The 18,903-nt window shown below is 39.4% G+C and overlaps 1 protein-coding gene and 1 long non-coding RNA gene across 4 annotated transcripts; one reads left to right on the top strand and one right to left on the bottom strand.

Moving 5' to 3' along the window:
• The first annotated feature begins 681 nt into the window (after positions 1 to 681).
• On the top strand, positions 682 to 9,879 carry LOC126983564 (uncharacterized). 3 transcript variants are annotated; one of them, XM_050836361.1, is made up of 3 exons: positions 682 to 1,304; positions 3,013 to 3,229; positions 6,015 to 9,879. In XM_050836361.1, exons 2-3 carry the CDS (start codon positions 3,035 to 3,037, stop codon positions 7,458 to 7,460), a joined length of 1,641 nt encoding a protein of 546 aa, XP_050692318.1. In that variant the 5' UTR covers positions 682 to 1,304; positions 3,013 to 3,034; the 3' UTR covers positions 7,461 to 9,879. The 3 variants fall into 3 exon arrangements, with proteins under 3 accessions (XP_050692318.1, XP_050692317.1, XP_050692319.1); XM_050836360.1 differs by having other exon boundaries at positions 682 to 1,312; XM_050836362.1 differs by having other exon boundaries at positions 682 to 1,312; positions 3,013 to 9,879.
• Positions 9,880 to 11,482: 1,603 nt separating this feature from the next.
• LOC126983565 (uncharacterized) lies at positions 11,483 to 17,633 on the bottom strand. The gene is made up of 2 exons (XR_007735974.1): positions 13,327 to 17,633; positions 11,483 to 13,230 (listed from the first exon to the last, which is right to left on the bottom strand). It is a non-coding gene; the product is annotated as an uncharacterized LOC126983565 (long non-coding RNA).
• Positions 17,634 to 18,903: the final 1,270 nt, after the last annotated feature.

Here is an 18,903-nt window from a genome sequence, read left to right as displayed (position 1 = left end):
TGCCTTATTTCCTCCACATATTATATGTTTTTAGTTATTCAACTGCTGCAGTATATGCACTAAGGATGTATGTACAGGTTTTAACAGGAAAACACCAGCATTTCCGTGTCTTTATTCCGTAGAAGCTGAGAAGAAATGTTCCACACCCGCCTTGATCCCTCACACTTCCTCTGTATAATGTTCATTTTACATTGGCCATGGCCATACTTTTAATGTAGAAGCATGTACAACCTTCTATGTAGAGCGTTTCAGCCTCCTCCTTGAAAGAGTTGGGCATCTCTCTACCAGCCGCCGGAGTGGTTGCGTGGCATGCACCGCCTTCCTCCCTTGGGGTATATCCCCAACGAAATACCAAAAAAAAATAAAAAGTTCTATATTTGACTCGACGTCAACCAACCGTGTTACACAATCATGCATGTCATTGTTAGAGGTATATTAACCCGTAAATGGAGAAAATGCAACATACAGGTCAGCAGGCACCAATTATCTACTGCGAGGGGTTGGTTACATGTTTTTAGAGAGAGAAATGGTTGTGGAGTGGCGGAGATGTCTTGATCACCAGAGATGAAAAAAGAGACTTACAAGAGTCGAATAAATAATAGATGATAACTCCTGTAAGAGAGAGAGAGAGAGAGAGAGAGAGAGAGAGAGAGAGAGATGTGGTTGAGGGCGCGACTTATTGGTCCTAAGAATTGCACTTATTTCACATGTTTTGGAAAATAAGTTTGTGGTCATAGCATTAATTCCTGATAGCACCGGCCCATGCAAAGACTTCTACATTCCAGCAATTTGATCTGTTTGTGTGTAAAAGCCATGAAAAAGGAATTACAGATAACTTCCTTAAAATTACTACCAGGCAATCATTCGCATTCTTTTTTGTGTCGCTCTTTTTCTAGCCCAGTTTTCTCGCCTCTTATGAAATGTTTCGCCACAAAAATCATCGTGTCTCACCGGGGAAGTGTTGTGAAGCCGTCCCCGCCTCTGTGGGTGCGACCAAAGGCAGAGCAGCAGGCCGGCGCTGGAAAATGTTGAGGTGTGTGGCGCCGCGCTTTTAGGCTTGCAGGCAGTCGGGCAAGCAATGTTTTGGACGGAGCCAAGCCGGTTTTACTTTTGTGACGTCATGCCCCGCCTTGTATTCTTCCTCCAAGGCTGGGGCTTTCCCTCAACTTCCCTAGGCCATCAGCAGTCAGCAGGTGACTCGGTGACTGGCCGGCCGCCGCCTCGCCGCCCCCACCTGCAGGTGTAGCCAAGGCTGTCCAGGTGGAGGGCGTCCGCTCAGTATCGCGACTCGCTCACCACTTCATGTAATAAGGTTATTACTGGAGTTAAGTAGCTACTAAGGAAGAATGCAGAGATTAGAATTAAGAGAAAGGGAAATGAAAGCAATAATACTAGGAAAGTTTTCATCCTATATGGAGATGACAAGGAAAGTCCCGCATGGTTCAGTGCTGGTACCAGTTATGTTTCTAGTATATGTTAATTATACAAATAACACTACGGGAAGAGAATCATGTTTATGTTTGCAGACTGGTCCTAAAATACAAATACCAGTAGAAAATTAGGACTCATGCAATGAATTACAAAAGGACTTATCAAAATGATATGAATGGAGTCATAAATGGCAGATAGAATTCAGTAATGAAAGAAATGCCATGTAATAAAATTTGGAAAGTGTAAAAAGGCCTCGCTAGGACTGTAAACTAGGGAGTAACTAACAATTTTCAGGATTCTGACACAGATAAGATTTGGTAGTAATCATAACAAACCTTCACCAGAAGACCATATAAATAAAAAAGTAAAGAACATGTTTGGCATAACATCCCTAGGATATCCTGCTCTGGCAAATGCTCTAATTTAATCTCCCCACTTTGACCTCTCTGCCATGACTGCTACAATCTTTGGAGTGCCACGGTGTTACTTTAGTTGTCCATATGTTAACTCCATATGATATCACCTGCCCAAGTCCATTTCTCTTTTATAATGATCATTTAAGTCTTCTTCTTCTTGTTTTTTTTTTTTTATGGGGCTAGTTAGTCTATGGGACCACAGCCTTGAGAGCCCCGTCAGTAGTAGTCGCTATCCGGTGTTGTTTTTGGTTGTCGTTCTGTCACCGGGTTGGTTGATGAATGGATACCTTGGAAAAGTTAACTGTGGCAACTTGGACGTCACACTGGTCCTGTGTCCCAGGGTGATGGGTTCTCACCCCCATGTGCTGAAGAGCTAAATGGGACAGAGATGAGCACCAGTACCACACACAGCTATAGTGTATGCCTCCAGCTTCATTTCATGAGCTACGTTTGAACGAATCTTTTGTCCTAGAAATTTGTATTCATCTACTCTCTCCATGCGATTCTTTTCCAATCATTATTTATTGTTCTGCAAGCTGATTATCACATATTACTCTTGTTTTCATTCATCTTTGAACCTATTGCTTTCACACTCTGTAGTTCTTTGATTAGTGTTTTTGAGTTTTCTCGACTCACACAGTAAGACAATGTCATCTACAAATCTAAGATTGTTAAGGTATTCAACATCTATTTTGATTCCTTTGTTATTCCGTTCAAATTTATCAAATAATTCTTTTAAGAAAGCCATGAATAATTTGGAGATGTAGTGTCATCTTGCCTAACACTTTTCTTAACCGGGATTTTCTCACTTTTCTCTTGGAGTTAAACGGTTGGCATGATAAATTTATCAAGCATCCACTGGAAGTCCAGAAATCCTGCTCGTTCTCTTGGCTGATTTGAGTCTCATGTTGCCGTTACTCTGTTATGATCTTGATGAGAAGTTTGTGGATGATAGGTAGCAGAGTGATTGGTTAGTAATTACCTAGTTCTTTAAGTCTTTTATGTTGCCTTTCTTTATGAACCAATATAATGATGACCTTTTTCCAGGCTCTAGGGCCACAGTTACTTGATACATCATTAGTAATTTGAAACTCCTTCATGTCATCAACAACCTGTTATATATTCCATTTGATAGTGACTAATCCTTTTTTTTCTTCTGTTTCAGACATTTTGAAAATCAAGCAAATATGCCACCTATCAAGCCATTTCCAAGTTTACAGTCAACTGTATTAGAAATCTTGGCCAGTCATCTTAGGAGACAATGTTTTAGTGATTCATGCTCATTAGTGGATATGAAGCTTATTGCTGACCACATAAACATTTACTTATACAAGCAAGCTAAAATAGATATATGTCAAGTGATCTTAAAGGATAGAGTTAAGGTACGTTGGTCTTTTTGCAATATATAACTATGTTTATCAATTCATTACTCTCTGTTTACTTAACACGGTAGCAGCGGGGATCATGCTTCTTAATGGCCCCTCTAAGCGAGAAAAATGAGAAAAAATCACCCCTCACACAAACCATTTCATAATATATATCAAAGCATTTGTGATCAGATTATGTATGTATCATCTATTTTGGGGGGTTAAAATCATGGCACAAATTTGGCCCATCGCTGCTTCACGATAAAGCCACAAATTTGGCCCGCCGCTGCTACTGGGTTAACTGTGCTACATCTCAGTATGATAATAATAGATTTATTTATTAAATTATAAAGTAGTAAGGTAGTAAGAGGAATGTTCGATGGCTCTGACCATCTTACAGTGCTGGCAAAATTAAGGCTGAAGGAAAAGTGGGTGTTTGAAAAGAAATGAAGTAAAAAAGGAAATATTGGAGAGAAAAGTTACAGGAAAAAGAAATAAAAGATGAGAATAAACGTGAAATGGCAGAGGCCTTAAGTGAAAAATGGGAAAGTGTAAAAGATAGTACAGATATTGAAAAAGGTTTTGGAACATTTAAAGAAGTAATGTTAACTACAACAAAAAAAGTGTTAGGGATGAAAGTGGGAGAGATGGAAAAAGAAAAGGAAATTCATGGTGGACAGAAGAGATATGGAGGATAGTAAAAGAGAAAAGGGAACTTTTTAAGAAAACTCAAGAAAGAAAAGTGGCTGAGCAAGTAAAAAGGGAAAGGAAAAAGAAATATAGAGAATGCAAAATGAAGTTAAAACAAGCAATAAAAGAAAGTAAGAAGAGTTGATGAAGACTTTGAAAGAAAAACTAAGTGAAAAATATAAAGGGAACAGAAAATCATATTGGAAAGAAGTAAAGAACAAAAGAAATGCAGAAAATATCTCCCCAAGTAAAATAAATGAAGTTACGGATGAGAATAGAAAGATGTTAAAAGACGGGGAAGCTGTGAAAGATAGATGAAGAGAATATTTCAAAACAACGAATTTTGAGGATGGACGTCCAGCAGCTGTAACAGCAGCAGTTTTGAGTGAAGGTAGAGGAGGAGTATATAAAGAAGGAAGTATAACATATGAAGAAGTAAATCGGGCAATAAAAAGATTAAAAAATGGAAAGGCAGCAGGAATTGATGGAATCACAGCAGAAATGTTGAAGTGTGGAGGAGATGTAGTTACTAAATGGATGGTCAAGATATGTGGAGGGGGGGGGGGTGCCAGCAGACTGGATAAAACCCATCATTGTCCCAGTTTACAAGGGGAAGGGCAGGAGAGGGGAATGTGGGAGCTATAGATGTATAAGTCTCCTGAGTATACCCGGAAAGGTATATGGAAAAGTCATAATAGAGAGGGTGCAAAGACTTACAGAAGAGAAAATCAGTGAAGAACAAGGAGGTTTCAGGAAGGGAAGGGGATGTGTGGATCAGATATTTGCCTTCAGGATGGTAGTAGAAAAAATATTAGCAAAAGGAAAGAAACTATTCGCTGCCTTCATGGATTTAGAAATAGCTTATGACAGAGTTGATTGGATGGCATTGTGGGTTGTTTTAAAGATTTATGGTGTGGGAGGAAAACTGCTTAATGCAATAAAGTCTTTCTATGAGGATGCATCTGCATGTGTCAAAATTAGTGGAGGAACAAGTGAACATTTTGAGATAAAAGTGGGCTTGATCCAGAGGTGTGTCAAGTCACCATGGTTGTTCAATATTTATATGGATGGTGTTATGAGAGAAATGAAGGGCAAAGTTGGGGAAGTTGGAGTAAAAATGTACGGTGAGGGAAGGAAGTGGGTGCTGAATTCAATCTTATTTGCCGATGACACAGTGCTCATTGCAGAAAATGAAAGTGACTTAAAAATTTGATCATTGTTTTTGATAGTGTATGTAAAAGGAGAAAGCTGAAAGTAAATGTCAACAAAAGTAGTGATGGTTTGTGAGTGGAGTAGAAGTGAGGTTGTGGATATTGTATGTCCATATAGAGTGGGAATTGAATGTGAAAAAGAAAGTAAAATAATTTTGAATGGTGAAGAAATGGAGGAGGTTAATGAGTTCAAGTACCTTGAATCAGTTATGTGTAAGCATGGTGGTATGGAGCGAGAGGCAAGAGAAAGGGCATTGCAAAGAAGAAGGGTGGTAGGGTCTTTGGGACATATCATGAATGGCAGAAGTGTGAGCATGGAAGTAAAGAGGGATTTGAGAAATACAATAATAGTCCAATCCTCACATATGCAAGTGAAACGTGGGCCTGGAATGAAAGTCAGAGGTCTAGAGTGCAGGCAGTGGAAATGAGTTATTTGAGGAGTGCTTGTGGTGTGAGTAGAATGGATGGAATGAGTAATGAAAGTGTGTACGAGCGTTTTGGAATGTGTCACGGGGGTGAAGGGAAGATGTGTGGAGTGGTGGAAGAAGTGAAGCAACAGATTTTAAAGTGGTTTGGCCACATGGAGCAAATGGAGGAGAGTAAGATGACCAGGAGGGTGTATGTGAGTGAGATAGAGGGAGGGAATGTTATATTACGACCTCCAGTGAAATGGAGAGATAGGGTGCAGGAGTATGTCAGGGAGGGGTGAGAGATCCTTGAGAAACTTTGAGCAGGCAAGGAGGGAGTGTCTGGATAGAGAAAGATGGAAACTCTTTTGCCGTGGCCATCCCCTGGTGGGAGCTCCTAGGAGCAGGCGTCAATGAAATGCTGATGATGATGAAAATCATATGTAAGTTATCAAATATAGTGTTACTAATCATATCATTCATATTTTTTAGATGCAGAGTAATCTGTCTGTCTGTGTGTACCTGAATGAGAAGTGCCTGCTGTTATGCAGTGAGCTGCATTCCCCACTCCTGTGGCTCTCCAGTTGCCTGTGTGCGGCACCAGTTATTAGGATGCTGAACAGCAAAAGAGTGAAGACCCTCAAGATAAAGAAGTGTCCCTGTAGGGATGTTGTAAATCAGAGAGAGACCATGTTTGTTTTTGCAGACCTATTCTGCTTTCTAAAAACATGTGAAAATTTGACAACATTTCACTGTTATGGTATGTATTGTAACTACACACTGGAAATTTTAGCCAAGTCCTGCCCTCACTTACAAAACTTTGGTATTTATTCAAATCCAAGTGTTCCTGATGTAGTAGATCTGTTTTACCTTGCAGGCCACTTTCCAGATCATGAAACATTTACAAAGATCAAACAAGAAGAAAAAATACCTTCAAAGTCTGTCTGTACCAAGCTAAAGAAAGTCAGTTTATGTCATACTAAGGTTTCTGCTGAGGGTGCTTTAATTCTTTTATATATTTTTCCTTCTATTGAAGAATTTGAAATCATTAGCAACTCTGATGTTAGTATTGAAACTGTATTTGAAATGTTATATGGAACTGATGTGGAAAGACACTCAGAAATAACAAGAAGGTACTCTCTGAAGGTGTTCCCTTGCATGAGCACTAGTGTAGCCATTAAAAAGGAGACATTATCATCAGTTACCAAAACCTGCCCCCATCTGGAAGATATTTCCTTGGTGTGCACTGGAGAAAAGAAAGAGGACACTTACTTGCTTGCCCATCTTTTAAACTTAAAGCTTGTAACTCTGAAAGTAGTCAACTGTAACATACATGCTTTACTGCAGTACCTGAGGCAGAAAGGTGATGATCTGCTGAACTTGACAATCAATCAATTTTCAGGAAATCCACTTCATCTTCAATTCACAAGGAGTGACCTACAAAATATTATCTATATGTGTCCTAAGCTGGAGAAACTTACCTTAAAACTCCTTACTACTATAATACGTGATGTGTGTTACTCCTGTTCTGATCCTGATTTATTATACTTCACAATGTTAACACATCTAAGTCTTGAAAAGGTAGAAATCACACCTGAAGACCTGGCAGTGTTAGTTAGCAAGTGTAAAAACCTAAGGGAACTGCGGATTATCAGTCCAATTCCTGTTGCGATGGATGACCGACGCCTGTGTGATCTGTTAGACTCTAGTAACCTGCAAAACTTACAAATTCTCTATCTTGAGAAACCAGATATAACAATGGTGGGCCTTCAGAGATTATTAAATGAGTGTCCTCGTCTGCATGCTGTGGGGCCACTTTCCTCATGGTTCCTTGAGTTCAAGGAATATCAGAATTTCATCAAACAGATTGAAGACAATTGCTGGGAATTAGAACTCAGAAATCAGAAATTGTTTTGTGAGAGTCCACTGTGCTGGTAAGATGAACTATTTTTTCTACAACATTCCCTTTTCTCCTGAAAGAGTAAATCTCTAAGTTCCATGTAGTCAATTCTCTATGGAGTCAGACAAGGAGTGGATAATTACCTGTCTGAAATTAATTGTAGATAAGAAATGGCAAAAAATACCGGTAGATCCAATTTCTTTGTTGATTTCCTCAATTCTTTCTCAGAGGTTTCCTCACATGCTAGAAAAGGCAATTTGATATAAAGCAAGTTATTACTGACATGTAAAATGTTTACATGATGTAATTTCAAATACTGAAAAACTGACTTTTAGTTTTGGCATCTTGAAGAATAAGGAGGGGAGAGGTGCAGCCCCCTAAGCTTTATGGCTGCTTGGCTTTGATAGTGTTGAAAAACTCCTATTCATTTCCATTTGTATTATGTCACCAGTCATTGTTGCTAGATCTACAGGAATTCCTTGAGATATGATGGAAGTTCAGTTCATCAACAATAATCAAGATTTTTCATCTAAATCTACAGGAATTAATTTTATGCTCAAGAAAATTCATAGAACTTTACTAACAGATCAAAATATTTTTTTTTTTTATATTCATAATCACTACACCCACCCCCACACTTCCACACTCACAAATGATGTGGTGGAGGATACAAAGTTATAGAAGCCTGTTTGCAGATGATGCAAAGATAATGAGGAAAGTAGCGGAAAATTGCAAACTGCTGTGCAAGGTATCGGAAATTAATCTGCAAAGAAATGTAAATTATTGGAAAAGGGCAAAAGTACTGGGAGGCTGTCACTGATCCAGGATAATTTTTTAACAGAAAACACATATATAAGATTGTTGGAAAGGCCTTTAGACTGCTGACAAACATATAGGAGTTGCATTTCTCTACATGGATGAAGAGATGAAGAAATTGATAGACTTTGGGTCTCAAATAGCTAGCACAATGCTAACTAAACCCTACTTTTTTTTACCTACGTATGTCACAATGTCATGCCACCATACTGGAATTTAGAATTCCAGTTGACCGTACATTGCCAACTTAAGAGTAATTTTTCTGATATTATTTCTGACAGTTACTCAAAATTGCTAAATAGGAGGTTGGAATTACCCAGCCCAATCTTCAACTTCTGTTTACAGCTTGAAGTGGTAGGTATATGTGGAAACAGGAATACTGCATGTCTCGGATCTAAAAAAGCAGTGTAACTCCTGCTTTTACAGGAGACAGTACTGCTTTACAACAAGAAGCTGCTGGGACAATAGAATGAACCACTGGAGTACTTGAAGACACTAGACAAACAGCATTATAGAGTCAGCCTTGCATATAGAACACCAAATCAGTAACCTCCTCCTCTTACTTGGCAGCTTAGTGTTTCCACGGTGCAAGTCTCAGGTCTGTGACTGAAACCGATTATTTTGTTAACAGACCCAGGCTATATGATCATGGTCTTGATATTATTTGATCATTTTTATGTAATGAAGGCATTATGGTTATATTATAATAATTTATTTGTTCCTTCTGTGACCACAAAAGGAGTACAAAAAATACAAAACAACAAATTTGAAAAAAATTTAAATTCTTCTTAGCTTACTATTGCAAAAGAGCTGCAGTATTAAACTGTTTGACCAGTAAATCACACCTCACTACTCATCTACCCACAATTAACTCTTAATACCAATTCTGCATACAGCTATACACCATCCTTGAGGCCCTCTGTATTACTGTAGCTCTTGGGAAAACTGTGTACCTGTTTGTTGGCAGTCAGTGTGCCTTGTATGCACTCATGTCTTCCTCTGACTGTGATATAGTCTAAGTGCCTCAGTGCCCTTAGCCTGCTAGAGCACAATGGTGGTATTGCACACTTCATCTGGGTGCCCTCACATGTTGGGTTGCCTCATAATGAAAAGGCAGACAGACCTGCTTGTCTTGCCTCTGATGACCTCACTGTACACCCAGGTGTTGAGTACACCAATAATTATATTAAGAGTAGACTTGAATCTCTTATTAGTGAACCTGTCACCTCTCGGCTTGCCTTGCAATGTCAGGATGGCAGTGCCTCCGGGCCAGCATTCACTGTGCCCAAGTATCGAGTCTCTGCACCCACACTTATGGTAGACGCAGTGCATCCTATAATCTTGTGGCGATGCGTCTGAGGCTGGGCTATAAGTATTACTGAGAGGTGAGTGGGGCTGCCCCTGTACCTTGCAGCTTGTGTGCCAGGCCAAAGGGTCATATGCTCCATCATTATGTCCTGCATTGTCCCTCTATTAGTGCCTACTGCCTGAGCTGGTTCATTAACAATAATGTTCTTTTATGTATTTTAAGAGTATATATCCTGCATTTTGTAGTTCTGGGTGCAGTCCCTTGTTGTCTGCCCCCTTGATCTCATCGTAGCTTCTATTTATTTTTAATATAACTTGTACCCTACCATTATACCTGTTTAGTTTCATATCCCCATGACGCCTCTACCTATTCCTACCTCAATGCAGATGTTTTGCCTTTGTGACGGCACTCCCTCACTTGGTTCTGAACTTCTGATCACTGTCTGAGTCTGTTGTTTCCCTCCTTTTCTTTTCATCCAAAATTTCTGGGTCTTTTCCTTTTCTTCCTTTCCTTCTCTTTTCATTCTAAATCTCTTACTGTTGTTTTCCTCCATTTCTCTCCTCTTTTCACTCAAAATTTCAGTATGGTTCTTTCTGCTTCTTCAGTGTATTAATTTTTAAACTGTTTTTTCCCACTGGTGTCTTCTTATTTCCAGGGGTAGTTAATATGAACCCAGTGGTACTTTGGGTATGGGTGAAATTTAAGTGATTGGATGACAATGGGTGAACAAGTAAAATTTGGGTGTATGCACGACAAGGGGTGGGTGTGAGGTGGATGACAGCTTTCTCTAAGGGAGGAACGGATGAATCTTTACCTGACCTGCCATCCATCTGAATCTTTACCTCTAGGAGCCTGAAAGAAAATCAAACTAACAACAATTAGTAAATAAATAAATGTGCCCAGTTTTCAGACTTAATAATCAGATAAAAATGCTGTTAGTGACTTTAAACTATCATTACTTATCATCACATCATTATTATTACTATTATTAAAAAGTGATAATTTCAGGACCATATAGTACCAATAATAATAATAATAATAATAATAATAATAATAATAATAATAATAATAATAATAAGTACATACCTGAAAACACCTTTAATCAATCCCTTTCATCACTAACTTTTTTTTTTAACCACGTAACATAAAATGGGTGTTTTTTTTCTTCTTATGGCAGAAGAGTTGGACTGGGGTGGAAAAAAAAAAAAAAAAAAAAAAAATCTAGAGGAAAAAGAGGAGGAGGAGAGAAGAAAGAGGAATAGGAGAAGCAGGGGAAGGAAGAGGATTAGGAGGAGGAGGAGAAGATGAAGAGAAGGAATAGGAGATGAATAGAAGAAGAGATGAAGAGGAGGAGGAGGAGGAGGAGGTGATGAAGAGAAGAAGAGATGAAGAGGAGAGGAGAAGATTAAGAGAAGGAATAGGAGATGAAGAGAAGAAGAGATGAAGAGGAGGAGGAGGAAATTAAGAGAAGGAAAGAAAGTAGAAAGGTGAAACAAAAGCCCAGAAAACAAGGTATAAATAATAATAATAATAACAATAATAATAATAATGTCAAAATGATACCAGCTCTTCATTCCTCCATACAAGACTTTTATTCATTCACCTCGCCTCTCTCATCCTTCCTTTGGCCACGTAAACAAACAAACTAATATGGCTCTCGTACGCACACAGGTACACACGATATAACAAGGACAATACGTACAGGTGTGTGTGTTTACTCCAATGCCTCGGTAGGAAAGCCAACTGACACTCACTTTCTCCAGCTCTCCAATTCCTTGTTCCTCATTTTCTTTCTCCTTTTGCTTTGTGACTGTGAGGGTTTGAGGTAGTGTTGGGCTGTCTCTGTAGTAGTAGTAGTAGTAGTAGTAGTAGTAGTAGTAGTAGTAGTAGTAGTAGGAATCACAGTAGTAGTTTGATTCTCTTTGCAATTATTTGGTGTGTGTGTGTGTGTGTGTGTGTGTGTGTGTGTGTGTGTGTGTGTGTGTGTGTGTGTGTGTGTGTGTGTGTGTATGCCCACTGCACCCTCCTAACATTTTACATACACATATAAGTATACATACAGAACCTTAAAAATTATCTTAAAAAAGGGAAAAGAATTACACATAAACAGGGAGGAGGAGGCAGGGAGGAAGGGAAATATTCAGAGTAGAAGAGAATCCTCCCCGCCCCCCACACTCCACCCCTCGTAAGAACACAGTAAGTACAATATTTACAATACAAATCATGGCACAATTCTGCTTTCATGTAATATAATAATAATAACAATAACGTAAGGTGAGGCACTTAAAATTCCCTTGCAAGGTCGTTACTTCAAATAATTAGGACAAGCATAGATGTGTGCATGTATATGTGGGAATAGGATAAATTATTCTAATATATATTCACACATTAAGAAACTATTAAAAGCACCGATCATGTGTACTGTTTGCTTGCAAGTCCCGTTTGTAATGCCCAGTCTGGTGTGTGTGTGTGTGTGTGTGTGTGTGTGTGTGTGTGCAGATTAAATATATACAATAAAATCACAAATAACAATGGTAACATAAAATAAATGGTCACCCTCACAAAATAATCGCCTAAGTCATTTTCAGCAATTTCCAGGTTTTTGTCTACATCAATTTTTCATCATGTGACGCTTGCTTCTGTACAGTTGCCTTCGTCATTCAGGGTTTGAGTGTTCTAGAATTGGCCTTTTTGTTTCTGCCTAAATCTTAAGCCAAATGAGGTGATGACAGTTCTTTTCTGATTTCCCGTAAAGTAGAAAATAATGACTTAGGCGGTTTGTTTACGAAGGTGACGAAATGTGTGTGTGTGTGTGTGTGTGTGTCCTGTTTGTCCACTGTATCACTACCATCAATAAAATCAATAGTCATTACCAAGCGAATATTTTGTTTCCTCACCTTTCCTTTCCTCTTTTTCCTTCACTTATCCTCCTCACATCACTACGTTCCTCCCTCTCATTACACCTTTCCCTCCCATCCTTCTCTTCACTACTCTCATTAAGCCGCCCACATTAATTCTCTTTATTCCTTCCCCATATAGCTGCCCATGCCTTGTCCCTGAAAGCATATAAACGAAAAGTCAACCACTGTCAACCATCCACCAACATTCACCTCTCCCTCATACTGACTAGGAGGGGCCCTTACACCTGCTATCCATCCGTCCACCCGTATTCAACTTTGTATAAACTCGTCCCTTATGCCTGACTAACACCTGATAAAAGTCGTATTTGTATTCATTAAGTCCTGTGGTTGATTTGTCTTTTCCGACCCGATTTACAAGGCATGGTTAGCGGCTTTGTTGGTTTTTTTTTTATATCACTTTTTCTGAGCGAGTTTGTAATGTCAACTTTACTTTGAATATCCAACGCTTCCAACTCCGTCCCAGAAAATGAAATGAAAAGTCAAATCAATCACTTATCATGACTGGGTTTGTAATGTGTCAACTTATGTAACTCTGAATATCCAACACTCCTAACTGTGTCTCGAAAATTAATCAAAAAGCCAAATCAATCACTTATCATGACTTGGTTTGTAATACGCCAACTTAACTCTGAATATCCAGCACTTCCAACTACCTATCTGTGTCCTGAAAAATGAATTAAAAAGACAAATCAATCACTTATCATGACTTGGTTTGTAATACGCCAACTTAACTCTGAATATCCAGCACTTCCAACTACCTATCTGTGTCCCGAAAAATGAATTAAAAAGACAAATCAATCACTTATTACTAGTTTGTAATATGTTAACTCTGAATATCCAGCACTTCCAACTAACTACCTGTGTCCCGAAAATGAATTAAAAAGACAAATCGACACTTCCAACTCCGTCCCAGAAAATTAATTAAAAAGCCAAACCAATCACTTATCATGACTGGGTTTGTAATACGCCAACTTAACTCTGAATATCCAGCACTTCCAACTAACTATCTGTGTCCCAAAAATGAATTAAAAAGACAAATCAACACTTTTAACTCTTCCAACACCGTCCCAGAAAATGAATTAAAATGCCAAATCAATTGCTTATGGCTAGGTTTGTAATATGTCAACTTAACTCTGAAAATCCAACACTCCTGTCTATCTGTGTCTCAAAAAATTAATTAAAAACACAAATCAACACTTCCAACTCTGTCCCAGAAAATGAATTAAAATGCCAAATCAATCACTTATGGCTAGTTTGTAATATGTCGACTTAACAATGAAAATATAACACTCCTAACTATCTGTGCCCCAAAAGTGGAATTAAGGACAACTAGCCACGTATCTGTTAATAAATACCAATGCGTTTGAAAAATCTGGTGTAGAGGCCGTTCCACCTATCCATCCATTCATCTCTCATCCACGTTATCCACTTCCCCATCCACTCATTTATCCATCTCCATATCTTATCTACCTTACTTCATAAGTCTCTCCATCTTTTCATTATCTCCTTATTCTTCCATCTCCATTACGTTATCTTACTCAATCCTTCCATTTTTCCGCCTTTCCACTATCTTCCCATCCACTTATTCTTCCATCTCCATATCTTGTTTATCTCACTCGATCGTTCCATCTTTCCACTGTTTCGTTCATTCGCCTCTTCATCCACTTCCTAGCCACCTGTTTGTCCCTCCTTCTCTTCCTCCATTGATCTGTGTGTGTGTGTGTGTGTGTGTGTGTGTGTTTTGTTGGTAGCCACTTGCTTGTCACTCTTCCTCCACTGATCTGTGTGTGTGTGTGTGTGTGTGTGTGTGTGTGTGTGTGTGTTTTGTTGGTAGCCACTTGCTTGTCACTCTTCCTCCATTTATGTGTGTATGTGTGTGTGTGTGTATGTGTGTGTGTGTGTGTGTGTGTGTTAGTCTTGCTGAACATTCACCGTGGAGAAAGTAAAAAACACAACATATCAAACTAACACATACAATGATGATTCGTCTGTTTTTCTTGATTATCTCCTTTTTTTTCTATTTGCAATTCTCTCTCTTTTCCTCTTCTTAAGTACACAATGTAGTTTTTCTTCTTTTACGAGCTGCATATTCCTTTCTCCCATTTATCTTTGTTTCTTTATTCCTTTTCCTCTTGTTTCTATTTCGTATTTTATTTGTCTTATTTATTTCACTCGAGCAAACACACATGTACCATTTTTTGCATTTCTTTTTAATCATGTCACTTCACTCTCTCCCTCGCACACTCTCTCACTCACACACACACACACAAAATGAAGGGTCAGTCCACGCTAAAAAATATATCTATAAGACACTTTTGGTATCCATCCCGTGGGGTTTTACAAAAGGTTCATTGTGAGCAAGTATAAGTTAAGTAAGTCAGGTGGAGGCTCGTTGGGTTGGGTTGACATGGGTGCTAGGTTGCTGGGTTGGGTTGATCTGGTTGCTAGGTTGCTGGGTTGTGTTCATCTGGGTGCTAGGTTGCTGGATTGGGTTGATCTGGTTGCTAGGTTGCTGGGTTGTGTTCATCTGGGTGCTAGGTTGCTTGGTTAGGGCTCATCTGGGTGCTAGGTTGCTTGGTTGGGGTTAATTTGGTTGCTAGGTTGCTTGGTTGGGGTTGACTTGGGTGCTAGGTTAGGTGGGTGTGTTAACATGCCAAATGCTGCCAACACTTCTAACATGAGTCTGCCTGGAGCCTTTCTTTTACTATTATTACATCAGCGACATTAAAACCATTAGCAAGACAAACATTAACCCTTAGATGACGGTGAAACTATTTACAAACGGTCCAAAATTCAGTCAGTCAGTTTTGTATGGCAGAAATATAACAACACTTCCAGATTGTGGTTGAATCTCTATATAGATGATACTTAACCCGGTAGCTTTGGGGATCATGTTTCTTATAGGCCCCTCTAAGCAAATTAATGAGAAAAATTCATCACTCATGCAAACCACTTCATAATATATATCAAAGCATTTGTGATCAGTCTATGTATCATCTATTTTTGGGAGTTTAAATCATGGTAAAAATTTGGTCCGTCGCTGGTACGTGGTAAAGCCACAAATTTGGCCCGTCGCTGGTACGCGGTAAAGCCACAAATTTGGCCCGTCGCTGGTACGCGGTAAAGCCACAAATTTGGCCCATCGCTGGTACGCGGTAAAGCCACAAATTTGGCCCGTCGCTGGTACCGGGTTAAAACATCTCTTATGCGGCGTGACTATATTTATGCTACGGTCCTAAGGTTGGTAATGACTATATATGGACGATTCATTTTGGGGGAGCCACTCTTCAAATACTGCTGCTGTCTAAGGTTAGCAAATGTGAAATATTAGAATAATTTGTCCTGCTACACTGAGCCTTGTTACTGTCATTACATTAACTACCATTACAACCAGGAGTAGCGAGACAGATATTAACGAATGACTGAAAAAGTGGAAAATATCAGCATTGTTACTGTCATTACATTAACTACCATTACAACCAGGAGTAGCAAGACAGATATTAACGAATGACCGAAAAAGTGGAAAATATCAGCATTGTTACTGTCATTACATTAACTACCATTACAACCAGGAGTAGCGAGACAGATATTAACGAAAGACTGAAAAAGTGGAAAATATCAGCATTGTTACTGTCATTACATTAACTACCATTACAACCAGGAGTAGCGAGACAGATATTAACGAAAGACCGAAAAAGTGGAAAATATCAGCATTCCACTACACTGGACCCAATAAGTTAAATTCCACTAATTCGAGATCTGATTCTATTTTAGTTTAAATTTAGTTTTGACTTTCTTCGCAAACCTCAAAGTTATATTAAGTTGTCAAATACCGAGGATCACATCTTTCATAATCACAATCACAAAAACTTTAAAAAAAGATTAAAAAAAAATCTCCAAAAAGCACAAGCAAAAATTAAGCTCCAACACATTTATCGCAACATTTTGGAAACACTAAAAAAATACGAGAAAGAGAAGTTTGAAAACACTCCAAGCAGACTCATTTTCAAGTGTTTAGTGGTTGGTGGGTGAGGTTGTGGGTGGGTGGGGGTGGCAGGGTGAAGAGGTGGAGTGAGAGAGGTGGTCAGTGGAAGGGTCAGGCAGGGTGTACAATGAGGAACAAAAGTTGTGTCATGAAATAGTGAAAACCTAACGTCCATACTCCTAAATGTCTCTGGCTCCCACTATAACCATTTCCCACGGCCACCGAGAAGATTAACCAGGTTCTCGTGGGTGATTTTCCCGTTCATGGCAGAGAAGCCGCATAAAACTATCACCAATGTCAAAAAACAGTCCATGGAAATTCCAAAAACTTCTACGAGGCTTTTCAATCAGATGAACTGACGTGCCGATACAATTAAAAATACGGGCTTAAGAGAACCGGCTAATCATGTGGTCATATCTCTGAAATTAACAAAGATAAGGGACAGATGATAACTCAATTCCATTCTACCACTGACAGACGACTTGCCACATTTTTTCTTACAGTAGAGGAAGGAGCTCAGGAACAAATACAAAAAGGAAAACAAAAAACTCGGCACTTCTATAAAACCAAGCAGAAAAGACTGGCCAAAAGAGAGATCAATTCCAGAGTTCAAGTCATAGGCAGGAGGAGATACAGAGGAAGGGAGGCCATTTCAGTTTACCAGCAAGATGGATGAAAGAATGAAGATACTGGTTTACTCTTGCAGAAGGGATTTGGATAGTCTATAAAACCAAACAGAAAAGACTGGCCACAAGAGAGATCAATTCCGGAATTCAAATCGTAGGCAGGAGGAGATACAGAGGAAGGGAGGCCATTTCAGAGTTTACCGGCAAAATGGATGAAAGAATGAAGATACTGGTTAACTCTTGCATAGGGGATTTGGATAGCATAGGGATGAGCTAGAGTAGAAAGTTGTGTGCAGCAGGCAGTTCGCTCATTGCCTTGGGTTTTCACGTTTCAAGACACGACTTTTGTCCCTCACTGTACATAATGGTGGAGGTGATAGAGAAGTGGAGTGAGGGAGGTGGAAGGGTGACAGAAGGGAGGGGAGTGGGGGGGTGAGGTAGTGGAGGACTGAGTGATGGCAACCCTGTGTGTGTGTGTTTATCAGTGAACTAAGGGGAGGGAGAGGAGGAGGAGGAAAAGGGGAAGGATATTGGAGGGAAAGGAAAGGAGGGCAGGTGGGTGAGGGAAGTAAAGGAGGAGGAGGAAAAGGGGAAGGATATTGGAGGGAAAGGAAAGGAGGAGGAACGATGGGTTTTGGATGAGGGAAGGGGGAAGAAAGGCAGGTAAGGTAGGTGAGGGAAGTAAAGGAGGAGGAGGGAAAGGGGAAGGATATTGGAGGGAAAGAAAGGGAGGAGGGACTATGGAAGGAAAGAAGGAGGAGGGAAAGGTGAAGGATATTGTAAAAAAAGGAGGGGTGGGGGAAGAGGCAGGTGAGGGGGTACAGGTGTTAAGTCATTATAAAAACATGTAAACAACAGTGACACATCATCATCATCATCATTATCAGCATTAAGAACAGTTTTGTACTCTTTATAATAGACTATAATATATACTTTTATGTATATGTATATATGCATATTGAATATATATAATGCATACTGAATATATACGTCAACCAGGCCCGGGGTTAACATTCAGAGACTCTGCGTGTGGACTCCGGGAACAGTCCGGGCCTCAAGGGATCTCTGACTGCCTCACTGATCCCCGAGGTTGGTGCCGTAGGGTGGGTAAGGCGACGCACCCCCAGCGTATGCCCCTACTGATTGATTGAACTATGTGTATGCCCGTGTGTATGCATGTAAAGCCTTACTCTGGCGACTGATGACACAAAAGGTGTGTGTTATAAAAGGACAGGGCAGAGGGGGTTATGATACAAAAATACTATTAAAAAGCAAGGAAAAAACGTTGTTATAAGCTCTTAGTGTGTGAGGAAATAACCACTTCCGTCTGTCTGATGATGTTAGTGTACTTCATCCTGCTCCGGGAAATGATATGCTTTCATTTCTCCACCTCCTCCTTTGCCTGACCTCACCAAAAATTCCTGGGTTGTCATCCTCCTACTTTGGTTTTCAATCTGTTTATGATCTGCCCAAGTCTATTTCTTGTTCTTAATAGCCAATGATATATCTTCACCCTTTATCTGTTCTCAAAATCATGATGCTCACGCCCCAAATGAAAGAACAGAAAAAGGCTGAGGATATCTGAATAACAATTAAGAATACAAACATCACAGGTAGAACTGGTAATTGATGGACAGCCAAAATAACAATGGCAATCCAGGAACCGTATAAGTCAGGCCAGACAGATGACCAAGTAGGACTGAGTACACTAAAATCAGATAACAACAATAATAGCAATAACAATAATAATAATAATAATAATAATAATAATAATAATAATAATAATAATAATAATAATAATAGTTAAGGAGTTATAGAAGTAGT

The sequence above is a fragment of the Eriocheir sinensis genome, chromosome 54 (genome assembly GCF_024679095.1).
Source record: "Eriocheir sinensis breed Jianghai 21 chromosome 54, ASM2467909v1, whole genome shotgun sequence".
Classification (NCBI taxonomy): domain Eukaryota; kingdom Metazoa; phylum Arthropoda; class Malacostraca; order Decapoda; family Varunidae; genus Eriocheir; species Eriocheir sinensis.
The sequence above is the reverse complement of the archived record's forward strand: the minus strand, read 5'-3'. Positions and strand labels throughout refer to the sequence as shown.

Bases quoted from the DNA above. Each gene is read 5' to 3' on its own strand.
- LOC126983564 (XM_050836361.1), top strand. From the start codon at position 3,035: ATGCCACCTATCAAGCCATTTCCAAGTTTACAGTCAACTGTATTAGAA. The intron at 3,230-6,014 runs GTACGTTGGTCT...CATATTTTTTAG, and splicing joins TCTTAAAGGATAGAGTTAAG to ATGCAGAGTAATCTGTCTGT.